The 16,625-nt window shown below is 28.4% G+C and overlaps 2 protein-coding genes and 1 long non-coding RNA gene across 6 annotated transcripts in view; 2 read left to right on the top strand and 1 right to left on the bottom strand.

Annotated features, from left to right (window-relative positions):
- Window positions 1-239: 239 nt before the first annotated feature.
- On the bottom strand, window positions 240-1,519 carry LOC149886356 (uncharacterized). Its single transcript, XR_016454502.1, has 3 exons — window positions 1,211-1,519; window positions 637-713; window positions 240-283 (listed from the first exon to the last, which is right to left on the bottom strand). It is a non-coding gene; the product is annotated as an uncharacterized LOC149886356 (long non-coding RNA).
- A 2,844-nt stretch (window positions 1,520-4,363) lies between these two features.
- On the top strand, window positions 4,364-7,810 carry LOC149886355 (phosphoenolpyruvate phosphomutase-like). Its single transcript, XM_090094006.1, has 6 exons — window positions 4,364-4,939; window positions 5,150-5,246; window positions 6,184-6,507; window positions 6,727-6,914; window positions 7,044-7,220; window positions 7,460-7,810. The coding sequence occupies exons 1-6, from the start codon at window positions 4,850-4,852 to the stop codon at window positions 7,541-7,543; spliced, it is 960 nt and encodes a 319-aa protein (XP_089950132.1). The 5' UTR covers window positions 4,364-4,849; the 3' UTR covers window positions 7,544-7,810.
- Window positions 7,811-9,893: 2,083 nt separating this feature from the next.
- Window positions 9,894-16,625, top strand: part of LOC145184989 (ubiquitin carboxyl-terminal hydrolase 32-like) — a 34,015-nt gene continuing 27,283 nt past the window's right edge. For 2 of the 4 annotated variants that reach the window (XM_090092124.1, XM_090092123.1), the window contains exons 1-3: window positions 9,894-10,086; window positions 11,969-12,096; window positions 16,162-16,267. In XM_090092124.1, the coding sequence (XP_089948250.1) occupies window positions 10,029-10,086; window positions 11,969-12,096; window positions 16,162-16,267 (292 nt within the window). In that variant the 5' untranslated portion in view covers window positions 9,894-10,028. The remainder of the gene's footprint in view (window positions 10,087-11,968; window positions 12,097-16,161; window positions 16,268-16,625) is intronic. The other 2 variants (XM_090092126.1, XM_090092125.1) reach the window with 2 other exon arrangements.

Below are 16,625 nucleotides of genomic sequence, written 5' to 3'. Positions count from 1 at the left end.
AAACTTAAAATTTACTTTTATAGAATTTTATGTTTTAGCCAAAGCATTAAATAGTTAGTGTTGTTGGTCCTCACTTAACAAATCAATCAGTATCAAATCAATCTTGATCACATAAATTTTCTTGTAGATAAAACAAGTTTTAAAAAACCATTTACATTTTAGCGCATTTATCTTTGACTAATTTATCTTTGATTAAAATCTTAAAAACTTTCAAAAATATGCAACTTTACATACTTTTACTTTGTCTTCCTGCAATAAATAAATCATGTCTGTAACTGTACACCTAAAAGTCAATGCATTGACATGTTGTTTTTCAAATTTATTTCTAATTATATTTATTTTTAATGTGATCATCCAAGCTTCTCCTACCTTTAGTTTTCTATATTTATCATATATATATACATATATTACGCAGACACACGCAGACACACACACACACACACACACACACACACACACACACACACACACACACACACACAAATATACACATTATCATTTCTTTTACAGGTGAGTTGCCTTTTTATAACTAAAAAGCTTCACCTGCCCTGAGTATAAATTATATAACAGAACAGACTTGTTATATCAACATATTTAAAAAATTAAACCTTAACATCCAATTAGTATTGCCAATACCTGACCAGAAAATATTGATCTAAGTAAGAGAGAAGAAGCAATTTCCTCTACTTTTTCTTTTGTCATTTTTTGGATTCCTAAAACAAAATATTCTATTTTTGAATTATTAATTACTTTAACTTTAAGAGTAATAAAATTAAAACCCTTTAAAGTTTAATAATTTGGGTGCTATAGTGAAAGCTAAATAATTTCTGTGCTGTAGTGATTCTTCCCTCTAATAACTTGTGCCTAGTCGAGAAAAAGGTTTTTTGGTTGAGATATCCAAAAAGTGAGTTTAATTTCTTATCTTTTCAAGTTTTTTTCTTTTTAATTGGTTACTACATTATTCTTCTTAATTATTTAGCAAAATTAATAACCCTGTGGATAATTAGCAAGCGTTTTTACATAACTAATTAGTGTTATCTTTCTAAAAGTATAAAACAAACTTAGTTGCTAAAAAAGCTTTTAATAGTTTAAAACTTATTTTTATATACTTATATAATTATCAACTTATATATCTTTACAATAAATAAATTGTAATAAACTTTGAAAAAACTTTTATAAAAATGTTACTTATAAACATTTAAAAATTTACCTCTACCAACTAAATTATCTTTTTTTGTTGGGGAAATTTTGCAGCAACCTAAATAATGAAATAATGAAATTCTATAAATTAATTCTATATCTATATTGAAACTCTTACAAAAATTTAAAGGAATCTAACTTTATAAAAAACTAAATTATCTTTTTTTGTTGGGGAAATTTTGCAGCAACCTAAATAATGAAATAATGAAATTCTATAAATTAATTCTATATCTATATTGAAACTCTTACAAAAATTTAAAGGAATCTAGGAGAGACTAGGTAGACTATAGACACAGGGAGACCATGGACACTTTTAAATCTGCCATCCTATTGACACTAGAACAATATTGTCTATGGTTGATATGTTGGACCTGCGACTACAGTTTTAAAACATTCAGTTCCTAATTACATTACCTGCCATAGTTTGGGCTCTTTTCTTTAGAAGGAAAAATTCATTTAATTTTTTTTAATACACTCCACTGGGGTAGACTGTTCAAAGCTGATACTTAATTAAACGCTCAACAATGTTCCATGGTCTCACAAAAAAAACAAAAAGACATTTAGCTATTGAATATTTGGGTAGAAAATGTATAAAGCATCCATAAAAATGGGAGGAATAGAAGTCTACAGGACCTGATTGGTTCTCATCATTAATGAAACCTCATTAACCTGTTGATTCAGTCACCTGAAGTTACAAGTCTCACTTGAATGACCAAAAAATTTCTTCTAATGATAGTACAAACAACCTTGACGATGATGAGTTTGAAGACAGCAATGCTGATGTGGCTGAATAAAGGTTTATAATTAAGGTTTATGGATGTGTATCGCTATCAGACTGTAACTATGTAGCAAAGTTTGTTTAAAAAAGGGCAATAATTATTAAATCAGGTCAGTTTCATTTAAAATTATCTGAAGTCTAACCGGTCTCCCCTATAATATAAATTTCTTGTAATATAAATTTTATTCTTACAATTTTATCTTATGATATAGATTTTTGCATATGAATACATCAATGTCTTTACAAAAATATTACTATGTAATAAGTTTAAGTAATATGCAATAAATTTCTTGCATATTATTGATGATTAAGTATTGCATTTTTGGAGCTACAGCTAGTTCAAAAAATTTGAATATTGTATGAAATAACTTCTAAAATTTATAGATTTATGCAATTGAATGAATTTAGCTTTATCTTTGAAAAATGCTTAAGGTTAGAGCAAGTATTTAAGATTGGATATGATTGAATAGTGTTATGTTGTATTTTTAACACAAAATGTGTTTATGTTGAAAGCATTAGAGCTCAAGTAAGGGAAAAAAAACATTAGAAACATCAACAACTTAATACCTGTACATACATTACAGATAACGTAGCTATCCCCAATTATTCCTCCTTGGCATTTGATGTCAATTATTTTTTTACATAGGCACATGTGGTTCCAGATAAGAAAGCGTCCCCCAAGCATACTTGTCATTTAACCATTTTAAAAATAGTATTTTTATTTGACTAAACATTTTGAAACTTTCAATTCAATTAATTACTAACCTTTTTTGTGTTAGTAACTTAAACATGCGTTACTAATCAACATTGCAAATCATTACTAACACTTAAATCAATATTAAATTGTTTAAACATCGCATCTTATATGTTTAAAATTAAACAACATCTATTTGAAATATAGCCTAAGTTATATTTTTTAATAGCCTTTTTACAAAACTAAATTTATGATAACAATAAACTTTTCAAAGCTTTTTAAAACAAATTTCCATCGAGTTCTCGAGAAAACTTAATGGCGGATCTCAAACATATTGAAACCGGTACCGATTACAACTTTAGCGGGTTGCAAAAACGAATTTTCATCCTTTTTGGTTGCAAAAACGAATGATGAGGTTGCAAAAACGAAGCCTAAGTTGCAAAAACGAACGCGTAAGTTGCAATACCGAAAAATAATCCACATAAACAAAAAAAGAGGTTGCAATACCGAATTTAACTATGGTCATCATCATCATCATCATCATCATCATCATCATCATCATCATCATCATCATCATCATCATCATCATCATCATCATCATCATCATCATCATCATCATCATCATCATCATCATCATCATCATCATCATCATCATCATCATCATCATCATCATCATCATCTAATAATCGGCCGAGCATCATCTAATAATGTAAAATGATTCTCAGTTTTTTCGATAGTGTGCCGAATAGTGGGTTCGGGAGTCGATTATGTTGATTACAAATTGGCTTAAGCGCACGAAAAACACACTTCGGAGAACCCTGATTTTTGTAATATAATTGTACGGTTTGTAAAAGTTGTTGCCGTGTAAACCTATCCAATGATGAAATGCCAGTAAATGCTAAATGAAAACATGAATACGGTTTGACAGTCCTCACGCGTGATCTGTCAAAATGTCCGTATTGAAAAAAAAATAAATAAAAAAGAAACCTCTAAATTGATTATCCTTTATTATGGATAACCCTTAAGACCATTAATATTGGTATACATCCCTTTCCTTTACCCTTCAGCTGACCCCATACCCTCTCTGAACTCTCTGCTATCCTACTATTTATAGATTAGGCCGTTTAACGATTTGTTTGGCAATTCATTTGCAACGCTAACTTTATCGTCATCTGTTCCTGTAGAACGTCTTTTTGGTGTTCCTTAATATTTAGGAGAACTTTGTTATGAAAAATAAACAAAGCAAAGACAAAACAAAAAAAGCCTGTTAATAAAAAGTAATATGCTTTGTTCAGATGCCTAAGATGCGTTTTCTTTTGTTAAGCGTGAACATGCCTACACTGTTTTATTATTTATTTAGTTCTATATTAAGCAAAGGTCAAAGTCGACTTAATCGGAACACATGTATATCTCGAAAAGCTGCTAACTTTTAAATCTCTAAATCTTCTAGTCTTTTTTTGAATTATATAACATCTACAAATGCATATTACTTTAGAACTCATGTTTCTTTTTTCAGATTATATAAACAAAGAAACAAATACGCCCATTTTCTCTTGAGAAAGGTCTTTTTTTTTTTTTTTAATTCAATTGCCACGGTCACATAAGCTAGGAAGTAACACTTACCATCTCAAAATAAAGGTTGTGTTACATAACGATGATGCTTTTTCAAATGAATTAAGTTTGTTAAAAATAGTGCGTGCTGTTAACGGGTAGATTTCCACCTATGAAAGTTATGTCAGGCACCCAAATTACAGAAATGCAGAGTAAAGAAATTGATAATGCCAAAGCAGATGATGCAGTTATCTGCAGTAAGAAATACTGTTAATTTCAATAAATATATATAGATTTGAAATGCTAATTTTACTAAAGTTTTTTAAATACCACTGGACTAACAGGCAATTTTACTTATTTGGGGGGTTCCTTTTAAAAAATAGTATACAGCTATGTATACTGTTTACTCTCTTGATTTCATTTTCTATCTTTGTTTGCAAATGTGATGCGACTTTTTTTCTGCAATAATTATTTATATTTTTTAAATGTATATGTATACAAACTTAATGTAATAATGTATTAATGTGTGTGTACACATCTGTACTTGCTCTATATATGAATTATTGAAAGTTTAGTTTTTTTATAGGTTCATATATATGCATAATTGGAATCTCTTTTAACTAAAAATGAGTTCTATACTAAGACAATGTTTTTCAAAAGGTCAAATTGCTTCAATACCTTCTAAATGCTTTTCAACATCTTCAATTCTTCCAAAGGTTTGTTTAAAGAATTGAATCAGAAGTTGTAATGTGAAGTATTTTAAAATTTGACTATGCATATTTACATATAGGTTTTCTATCATTTAAATTGATATCTGAAGCTATGACTTTTACACAATATCTAGTTTGTACACAATGTTCTATTGCATTGCACATTCAGTACATGTCAAATATACTAAATTTTTTTTATCCTTTGTACTGTTTTAGAGAACAACTCTTCTAAAACAGATGTTGAATTCAAATAAACTCGAATTTATAATGGAAGCACATACAGGGTTAGCTGCAAAAATTGTTGAAGAAGCAGGTTTGTATTGAATTCTTGTCTACAAGATACTAATTTCAAAAATTAAATGCAGATTTCTCTTCTTCAAAGAGTTGATCTTAAACAGTCCCTAATTCAACAAACTATGTTTATGGCTTTTGAGGATCTTAAATATTATGATTTTCATCTTATCTTTTTTCTTATGTTCAAATATGTAATATACTATAAGTTAAATATTATGTTAAATATTTATCTTGTAAAAAGTCTAGAGTAAAACCATCTTAAATAGATCACACTTCAGAATAAATGCAATTTTTTTTTAAAAAAATTTGAAGTTTTATAATAGTAATAGACACCTATGACTAACAGTTGCAAAATGTATGAAGAGTGAGCTGGAAGGAATATTTAATGTTATTGTTATAATGACAAATCTCCACAGATTTCATGTGTTGTGTGACTAATTAAAAGTAAAATATGTTGTCTACCAGGTTTTTTGATCTCTGATACAAATACTTTAAGTAACCATATAATAAATGTATCATTTTCCATCCAAACAGAAGTAGAAACTATAAATTTTGTACCAGTAGGGCCAACTTTTACCCATGTTAATAAATAGTTATGTTACTGATTTATTTAACCAAAAAAATAACAGATTTTCATTTATTTAATTTTTCATTTAAACTGTTACTTCTGTGAAAAACAAAATATATCACTAGAATTAAAATTTTATTCTCCACAAAAAAAGTTAAACATTTTTTTCTCCAAAGCTTTAATATTCTCAGGTAATAGTGTATTTTTGGATAGTTTTAGCACATTTTTTGCAGAGGCTTTTTTAAAAAAACCTGAGTGCAATTTTTATTTGATAAATAAAAACTTAACTAGATTTGCATGTTCTCTATTAACATTCTAAAGTTGTCAAATGTCTATTGTGTATTTGTCTGTTTTTTAAACTTAATAAAAAAAAAAAATTTTTTTTTAGGTTTTAAAGGGATTTGGGGAAGTGGTTTATCTATTTCTGCTTCAATGGGAGTGCGTGATAGTAATGAAGCATCATGGACTCAAGTGTTAGACCAATTAGAATATATGACAGATGCATCTTCACTTCCTATATTACTTGATGCTGACACTGGTTACGGTAATTTTAATAATGCTAGAAGGTTAGTGCGCAAGTTAGAACAGCGAGGTGTTGCAGGTGCATGCCTTGAAGACAAGTTGTTTCCAAAAACTAATTCATTGTTAGATGGGCGAGCTCAACCTTTAGCTGATATGGAGGAGTTTGCATTAAAAATCAAAGCATGCAAAGGTATATTTAAAAAAGTGGTACATATTCCAAAATTTATGATGTATTTTTTTTCTGCCCAAAGTAATTTTACTCTTCTTAAAGTAATTTTTCCTTAAGTATTTTTTTCTTTTCAAAATGGGGAAGAAAAAACAGTTTTTGTGAATTGCTGTAAGCAAAATTTTATTGCAAAATTTGAACATTTAAAAAAACTCGAATTATTTGCAACTTTTTCTTTTTAAGATAGTCAACGTGATCCTGACTTCTGTATTGTTGCTCGTGTTGAAGCATTTATAGCAGGTTGGGGTTTAGAGGAGGCACTACGTCGATCACACGCTTATGCAGATGCAGGTGCAGATGCTATATTAATGCACAGTAAGAAAAATGATCCATCAGAAATTAAATCATTTATGAAGGAATGGAAAAATAAAGTATGACTGATTTGAATTATAATTTTTGTTGTATTAAATGTTAAAGCATATTGAACCCTACTTTACATATCCACATGAAAATCTTTTTTTTTTTAAAGGAAAAAAATATTGCAATTTTTGTTTAAACAGATTCCTGTTGTGATTGTACCTACAAACTATTATACAACACCGACAGATGAATTTCGAGATTGGGGAGTGTCGATGGTTATATGGGCCAACCATAATATCCGTGCATCAATAAAAGCCATGCAAGACACATGTAAAACTATTTACAATGATCAATCCCTTGTTAATGTAGAAAGCAAGGTGAGTGAATAATAAGTCTTCTTTTTTTACAGTAATCTAAAAAATGTGTTAAACATTTTTTCTTTTCAACTTTTTCGAAAGAAAAGGTTGAAAGCATCAGTTTTTTTCTGATTTGTTTCTGAGAAATGAGTTTCTGATTTGTTTCTAAGAAATAGATATTTTGTTTAAATTTCCATTTAAACAAAAATGATTGAGTTGTAGTTATCTGGATAAATGAGGAAATAATTGTTCTTTATTAGATTGTACCTGTGAAAGAAATTTTCCGTCTTCAAAATGATAAAGAACTAGTGGAAGCTGAGAAAATTTATCTCCCTCAAAAGTGAACATATTTTAGTTCAACTCCCTCAAAAGATGTGAATATTGTTTCCTACAAAACAATAATATATCTGGATTAAGTTATCGCTACATAAATAAATTTATAGTTTATTAGTAAATTTTTATTCTCTTTACTTGCAATTTTTCTTTTGATAATTATTTTTTATATTTAGGAGTTTTACCATTTTTTTTTAGAAAATTGAAAATGATCAGTGTAATAAGTCTGTGAAGTTAAATAAGTTTTTGAGATATTATACTGACGGACTGGTGCTTAACTGACTTTTTTTTCATCTAATGAATTGGGTAGCAGCTCAGCGTCGGCGTTACATTCGTTCGCGATTGTTTGATAACGAAAAACTGGTGTGAAACGTTATTTTTATTATCGTTGCGTTACGTTATTAATCTTTATTAAATAACGGCTTAAAACCGTTATCAAAGTTTACAGCTAGCTTTTAACTGATAATGACCGTTATTATCCCAAATATGTCCATACGCTCGTATTTTATCAGGTTAAAATTAAGAGAAATCTCTCAGAATATATTTAAACAGAAGAAGAGTTAAACAAGCGCAATCCAGAAGGAAGAAAATTTGCCTCAGAACAGGTCCAATCCTATAAAACATCTACATTTGTATTATGTTTATGATGCTCGATACTTTGTCTTAAATTTAAGAGCAAATACTAAAATCCATTTGTCGAATTTACATTGATTCACTTGAAGTAAATGTTTTGTAAATGTTTTTTCGGTCAAGTCAAGAAGCAGCCATATTGCCTCCAGCTGTGATAGAGTGTGGTTAAACTTTTTTAAACCTGTTTATTAACTGATCTCTCAGATCAACTAAAATGTAATACATCAAAATTTGTGAAAAGAAAAATAATTTTAACTGATAAAAAAGCAAAAAATAACCATATTAGTTAATAACAGAAATTGATAATAAATAAAATAATATTATAAATTCTTAAACTTATGCTAATTTTCCTAAACACTACAACAGCATTTTAAGGTTTTTTTGATTATTAAAGTTAGGTGAAGGAAACAAAAAGATAATTTTTAGCTACACTTCCCTTTTGTTAATGGTGGTTATTTGCCATTCTAAGACATTTTTATGATATACTTTCTTTTCTTGAAAAAATATTAACCACTGAGTATCTATTAACAGTTTTGATTTTCAAGTATTTTGGTTTCAAAATGTTCATAAAAAGTTTTGTAAAAATTTTTGTATTGTTTAGAGTATCTACCTTTAATAGAAATTTAGTTTTTTATTATTATTTTTATTATTATTTTTAATTATTATTATTTTATTATTTTATTATTATTATTATTTTATTATTATTTTTAACTATTTTTTTATTATTAATATTTAGAAATTGTCAAAGTACTAAGTTAAGTCATTCTCAATTAGAATTATCTAGGCTGTATGTTAATCAAAAGATATGTATGTATCACAATCAGAGAAAAATCGGGTATAGTCAGTCATAGTCCTTTAAGAGATTTAGGTAAAAAACTATTTTACTGCATTCTCATTCATAGTAACGGTTAACTTTGGAGTGTAACGGTTAAAAACGGTAGATAACAGTTAATAACGCTGGATAATGGTTAATAACGCTGGATAATGGTTAATAATGCTGGATAACGGTTAGCAACAATTTACACCGTTACGATGCGATGTTAAATATCATTTCATAACAGTCACTAACGAAAAAGCGTTAGCCCATTTTTAAAAAAGTTTCGTTATGTAACGTTTCCCAGCGGTCACCTTAACGCTGATGCTTAGTGGCGGCATTTGCGGCATTAAAACTTAAAACGTTAATGCTTAAGTTTTGAATACTTTGGCGCTGCTTTATTTGCTAAGTGATGCAAAGCATTTCTAAAACAGAACCATAAGAAGAAGTGCTGCACGTTAAAAGATTGAAATCATGAAAAAATCTATGTATTTCTAATTGAAAAGTCCAAACGGATCGATGTAAAAATTCCAAGATCAAAAGATGCGCATCATTTACTGGTGCTCACCTATCCCTTATAACAATATACAACCCAAAAACCACCATCATCCGGCTTTTTATCGAGTTATTTAAAAATGTTTAACAATAAAGACTACTGAAGTCTTCAAGCACAAAACTCCATTTTTCTCAAAAGTAGAAAAAAAAAAGGAAACTGTGGGTCATCCCCTGTTGTCTTAACTTTCTGTCTGTAATAAGTTGTTGCGACTTGAGCTGAGCCTAAAGGTACTGCCGAAATTGATTTTTCGGAACTTCATCCGCGTTCCGGGCTGAACACGGGTGGCATTTAAAAAACCGGAAATTTCTTAGTTCCGGTACATCACCAAGATTCTCTAGACGGTCAGTTATGTTATACACTCGACATTGTGCTACTTTCGATTATGCGGAAATAATTTTCTTATAAACATGCAACTAAAAAAGTGCAGGCGTAAAAAAAGATTTAATAGTTTTTATTTAATATTTGATACTTCATTAGCCTGATATTTTTTAATATAATGGGGGCTAAGGAATCAAGAATCATATATTTAACCTACGAAGCTGCACAAGAAAGAGGTATATAAACACGTTTTAGCTTTGTATAAAGTTGATGGGAAGCAATATTCACTTTAACATTATGGCATGGGTAATAATGAATATGGATAGATATGGGTATGGCATGGGTGTTAAATGTATGTGTACATTATACAGGTTTAGAATCTAAGTTCTTAATCACTTCTAAACAATGTCCTGAAATTAAGCTAAATACAAATTATGTTGGGGTAAAGATAATGTTAAAAAAATTAGGAATATGTATTAAATTACAATAATTAGTACATCTTTTCTTTGAAAATAGAAATTAATTTTGTGTTAAGTATTTTTTGCTGAAAAAAAAAGCATGTAAATTTACTGGTAAATTTAATTTTTGAAACCAAAATCATACTTGTAAGTCAAGATGCAAAAATATATAAGATTAAATTACAACAACATTAAATTGATTAGTAACATTGCATAGCATTAAAAATATTAAAAATTACACAATATTAAATTGATCATTACAAATGAAATTATGGTTTAAAATATACAAATACCCAGAAAAGTATTTTAACAAGCTTTTTGAAATATTTCTATGCTCAAAAAATGTTTGTAAATTAGGAGGATCCTTGGATAAATGTTGTGGCTTGCTTTAGATCTATAAAAGTATTCAGAAGTGTCAGATAGTAGTAAACTTAGTGTTTAGCAAAATTGAGTTGGTTTATTTTTGACACTATTACACAAGTGCTTTATACTAATTGCAAAAGTGATAGAAGTTTAGTTTATTAAGAGGCAGTCTTGTCAGGGAGCTAAATGTTAGATAAAAAAGAGCAAGGTTTGTGTCAGATATTAGTTATGTTTTGATATCTTAGATATAAAATGTTTAGCATGAGGATAAAAAGATATCCAAATGGTAATATGTAAGTGAAAAAAAAGATTTGCTTCTCTTTCAAATAACAGTGAATTTGTAATTTGAGATTTGGTCAATTATGTGTAGATGAGCAAATATTGAAAAATCTAAAGATAAAAGATTGTATTTATACTTAAGGAAAATGAAAAAGAAAATGAAAATTTAGACTAATGGAAAAAAAAAGCAGTGAAATAAACTATACATAATAAGTCATATACATGTATTTTTTTGATATATTTTTGAAAGACAGAATCAAAAACGCAAAAACCACTGAAAGTAGTTGTACAAAAATAAAAGGCTTGGTAGAGGGCCATCTTGTGGCATGTCTATTGTGTTTGTAACCAGAGACAATTTTCCAGAAATTTTGTAAGCATCCACTTACAGTAAAATATACAGAAAAGTTTTAATGCAGAAAGTTTTTTTTTTGGAATGAAGCTAAAGTTAACTAAATTTAAACAGTCTAAACCTAGTTTCTACATAAAATTTGTTGCTAAATGTAATGCTAATTAAACTAGTCAGAAAAATACTCTGGACCCAGGGCCTTCGAGAGTGTCAATGGTGCCCAGGTTAAAAATTGGAGAATGGTACCCCTTTTCAAGCCAAGAAATTTCAAAATTTAAAGTTTTGCAAATGCAGCAATTATTAATTTCTGACACAACACATTGTATTTCTGCGTTACTATCAATTCTCTGGATAAAGCAGTAGAATAGTAATGATTCACTAATCAAAACTGACATTTAAATCAACATATTAGTTTTAAACCAATAAATGAAAAGACAATCAACAAAAACTTTGAGAAAGCTGAATAAGGTGCTTAAAGATGAATTTTTTGTCTGGCGCTCCTTCAAGTTTGGCGCCCAGGTCAACTTGCCCCCTGTGCCCCCCTCTCAAAGGCCCTGTCTGGACCATCACATCATAATATTAGTTAAAAGTTAATTTTGATACTAATAAAGAATTGCCTTAAGATAAACCATACAAATAATTTTTTTTTTTTTTTTTTTTAATGCATTTTAGTTTCTCAGGAAGAGCTTCAGCGAATTGAAAACTCCTTTAAACGAATTGCTGGAAATAGCACTTTTATATCTAAACAACTTTTTTGCTCTGAGGTTTTAGGAGATTCAGTGCCAACTAGGTTATCTGAGGTAGATACTTTACCAATTTCCATATTTCTTTTATCTTTATGTTCCATTAACCTTTATGAAACCAGTGAGGATTTTTATTTTGTTAAAGAATTTCAGTTTTTACTTCAGCTTTTGTTAAATATGTTAATTGTTGATGAATAGGTAATATCTTTTGTTATGTTAATTGGTGATGAATAGGTAATATCTTTTGTTAATTATGTTAATTGGTGATAAATAGGTAATATTTTAGCAATAACATTTATGTATAATCGCTGAAACTACAAAAAGAGGCATTATGGGTATTATTTAAGCACATGAATTTAGGTTTGTAAAACTAATTAAAATAGAAACATAAAAAACATAAAAAATAAATAACATAAATCGTTTTACAAATTTTTGGAAAGCCTACTACAATTGATTTCAGTACTTTTTATATGCTGAAAGCATTTTTTCTAAAAGTCCTTTTCATAATTTTTTCAGTTAAAAGACCTTTTCATAATTTTTTAAGCAGATGTAAGGTCTTTTGAAATATAAAATGTTTCCTTGATCTTTTACTCAAATATCTTATGGCTTCACTACAGTTAACTGTTATGCAAAATTTCAACTTATTGAATTTTTGTTTTCAAAGTTAGTATCTTTTTTCTATAATCGCTAAAAAAGGCAAGACAATTCTATACAGTTTTCTGTAAGCACTAACAATGGCAATACAACTCTAGATAATATCAAACCAAAAAAATAAACTCAGAAGATATTCAAATTTACAATTTAAACTTCATACAGAAATGTCTCTTTAAATATACAGGGAGTGTCAGCGATTTGAACTTTTTAAAACATTTTTCAAAATGACTTTTTAAAGCACTAAAAAATTATATTCATGGAATATTAATAAAAGGAAAGTTGAAGATAAATGCTTTTTCTACCTTAACATTTAAGTAGGGCTTGTTTTTGATCAATGGCTCAAACCTAGGACAGAAGGACTGTCAGGTGCTAATTATATAGTCCCTTGACATTGAGTTCCAAGCATGAATAATGACTTTAGCAACTTGACACTTGAGTAGGCCTTTTGCAAGCTTTGACATTGCTCCCTTGACATTGAGTTCCAAATATGAATAATGACTTTAGCGACTTGACATTTGAGTAGGCCTTTTGCAAGCTTTATTCTCAACTATGCTCCACATGCTGAAGTCAAGGGAATTCAAGTCAGGGCTAGATGGTAGCCAAAAATCATCAGACCAGAAATTAGCCATATTGTCCTGAAGATATTGTTGGGTTTTTCTGGAACCAAGACAGGGTGCATTGTCCTGTTGAAAAATGTAGTTGCCTTCTGAGAATGTCTTCTTCAGCCATGTCACCATATAGCATTTAAGTAGGCTGATATACACATCAGAGATAACTTTTTCTTTCTATTTGACATAGATTGGTGGACATTTGTCTCTATTACAAACGATGGTTCCTAACATGATGGACTGAGAGTGCTTGGTGTGACACTGGTGGTGCCCTTTTACACTTCTGCATTATGAATCTGTCATTTCACCTATTGATTACCCAATCAATACTTAAAAGTTTTTTATCTGAGAAAGTTTTGGCTGTTGGTGAAGCATGACTTTTCAGCTGGTTCAGAAGCTTCTATGATTGCTCCAATCTCAAAATATTTAGCCTTTCTGTCAAAAGTTGGCATGTAGGTTAGGCCACACTGACTTTTTCAAGTGTTTTTAAAGTTCTTCTGACTGTCCTCTCATCAACATTGAACAGTTTTGCTGTTTTTCTGATGGACGTAGTTGGATTCTTTTCAACATGTCTTAAATTTTTCAGTGAACTTTTTATCAACTTTTTTGTTCACTAGAGAGGACATTTGGGTTGTCTTAGCACTGTCATGTGTTTTCACTTTGTAAAATGTAGTTTATACACTCCGGAAATATGAATCACTTCACTTGCAGGCAAACCCATGTGAATCAAATTTAAAACTTCAGTTCTTTTGGCTTCCATTGTAAAACTTTTAACTAAAATGTTTTTTATTTACAATTCTAAGTTCAAATCTAAGATGTCCATTAAATATAATTAAACAAAAATAAATTTCGGAAGTTTGTTATTTAAATCAAAAAACCTTGCCAAAAATTAGTTTGCAAATTGCTGCCGCACCCTGTACTTTATTTTTGTTTCTGTTTTGTATCTATATTTTTTTTTGTTTCAGTCTTTTTATTCTTATTAATAAATAAAATTACTAAATAATATTGTAATAAAAAAATAATGTTTATATCAGTTTATATCTCAGTAATATCAGTTTATATGTCATCTTTAATATTTAATATTTTTATTATATTTAATATCATTTTTAATATTATGTTATGATTATTGTTGTAAGAATATTTTATAAAATTGTACAAATACTCTTTACAATTGCATTATTTTAAAATTTGTATGGAAATTTAATTTTTTCATAGTTTCATAAACATTAACATTTGGTTTTTCAGTTTTTAAAAAAGTTGTAACAATAAAGGAAAAACTTCTATGCAGTCTTTTGAAATGAATTAAATTTAAAATAATTTATATATTTAGCCATACAAAGCTGTAAGATTCCAGAAAAAAATTAAAATACCTCACATACCTTATGTTAATTTATTCAACCCTGGAGTGATTAAAACTGTTAAATTTCTCTTGGTAACAAGTCTTAAATAAAAAATTTATGTGCAAAAAAAAAAACTTGCCTCACTGAAAAGTTCTATTTTAACAAATATCAGAAAATTTAAGTTTTTGAACAGAAAATTAAAAGAACGATATAGAATAAGTAATATTTACTATTATTCAATAAAAACAGATGTAAAAAACATGCAGATGGTTAGTTAAAGCTGTTGAAGACTTCATCAATAATGTAAATTACTTAAGGTCCTAAAACAAACCATGTCCCGAAATCTATTCTTTTTGTTTAAAGGAATTTTTTTTTTCAGTTGAGCAAGTTTTAGTTAACTTAGATTTTTAAACTTTAGGCATAAACTTTGCTACATACTATGGTATAATTGGTATAAATTCACTTTTAAAGGTCTGTGCTGCATCTATTTCTTCATACATCTGTCTATTTACTAGTCATTAAGGAAAGCATGCAGCAGGATTTTTTCTCCTTGATATCTTATAATGTACTGATAGGTACCAGACCCAAGTGTGCTGCTTGATCAATTGAACTGTTTTGACAGTTTAAAAGGAATTGAAAACTAACCAGCTTATTACAGCATTCATTCATACTTGTAGTTGTGACACTCCAATTCCCTCTGCTTTTTATGATACAGAACCAAAGGTCAAATCAATTTATGAAAATACTTTGACATGGAACCAGAAACCTTGCTCAGAAATATCATACTATTTGCAAAAATACTCTTCAGTTAGAAAGCTTGTCAGTTTGAATAGAAGTGGTATAATTATGGTACATAAATAAATTATAATAAGTATTTTTGTTAATAAATTTTTAATGTCGTTGTTCAAAAAGAATTTTTAACAAATCAGTTTATGGAATACTTGCTGTTTTAAATTATTTGTAACAGCCAGTTTTCTATAAACAAGACAACAATAAAATAACAATTTTGAAAAAATATATATAATTTTACATGTAAGTTTAAGAAAAGGACTTTTTTTTTTTTTCTAATATTTGTGCTTCATCATAATAAAAAAAAAAAATTGGAAAAAATGTTGTGCCATTTTGCAACCATCAATAAGCTCCAAGATAAGGTTGTTAAAAAAATACTGTTTACAAATATTGCAGGTTGTTGGGCATAAGATTTCTGCCAAATCAGAATTCCTTAAAAAAAGTTCCTGGTGGATGATTGGTGGATAGATTTATGAAAATTGCTTAGATTTACATGAATGTTAAAATGCTTGTTAAAAGTGATTATGTAAATCCGTTACTAAAATGTTGCCGTTGCAACAGAGTTCAAGTTAATGTGTTTTTAGAGATTTGTTTGTTGTTGTTATTATTTGATGTGTATAATATTGTGTTCTTCAATATAATGTTCTTCAATACTGCGTTCCTCAAAAAAGCAGTGATGATGTTTATGTTTAGTTACAAAATTTTTTAGAAGTTCGAAATTTTTTTCTTAGCAAATCTACACGGTGTGTGGTGGTACATCTAAGGGTATAAACTTTCGAGACATGCTGTTAGTTTTAGTCATTATAACTAAAGGTACAGTTGATGAAAAAATAAAATGTAAGTTTTTATCATGCTGAAAATTTTATATTTATACTATATAGTTAATTTATACAGTATATAAGTACCTAGTAATATAAATACTAATAAAAATATTAATACATAAATAAAAATAATTATAGCAATATAAATTTTAGCTTGGAAAAAGTAATATAGTTTATTGATAGTCCATTTTTTTAGAAGTCACTTTTTTTGGATTGTGATTTTCTTCCTAATATGCTAGCAGATTTTTATTATTTAAGGGAGATTATATATTTTATATTAGGGGAGAATATGGAAAACATTTTAGTACTCTGAATTTCTTAAATAAATTTCTAACTTTTTATAAAATGTTAATGCTTTAGCTAATTTTCCTGCG

This window comes from Hydra viridissima, unplaced genomic scaffold, assembly GCF_058129835.1.
Source record: "Hydra viridissima isolate aposymbiotic clone 2 unplaced genomic scaffold, HvirCarnegie_v1 scaffold_7, whole genome shotgun sequence".
Taxonomy (NCBI): domain Eukaryota; kingdom Metazoa; phylum Cnidaria; class Hydrozoa; order Anthoathecata; family Hydridae; genus Hydra; species Hydra viridissima.
Note: the sequence above shows the minus strand (reverse complement) of the source record. Positions and strands in the feature narration are given on the sequence as shown.

Bases quoted from the DNA above. Each gene is read 5' to 3' on its own strand.
- LOC149886355 (XM_090094006.1), top strand. From the start codon at position 4,850: ATGAGTTCTATACTAAGACAATGTTTTTCAAAAGGTCAAATTGCTTCA. The intron at 4,940-5,149 runs GTTTGTTTAAAG...GTACTGTTTTAG, and splicing joins CATCTTCAATTCTTCCAAAG to AGAACAACTCTTCTAAAACA. The intron at 7,221-7,459 runs GTGAGTGAATAA...GTTCTTTATTAG, and splicing joins TTGTTAATGTAGAAAGCAAG to ATTGTACCTGTGAAAGAAAT.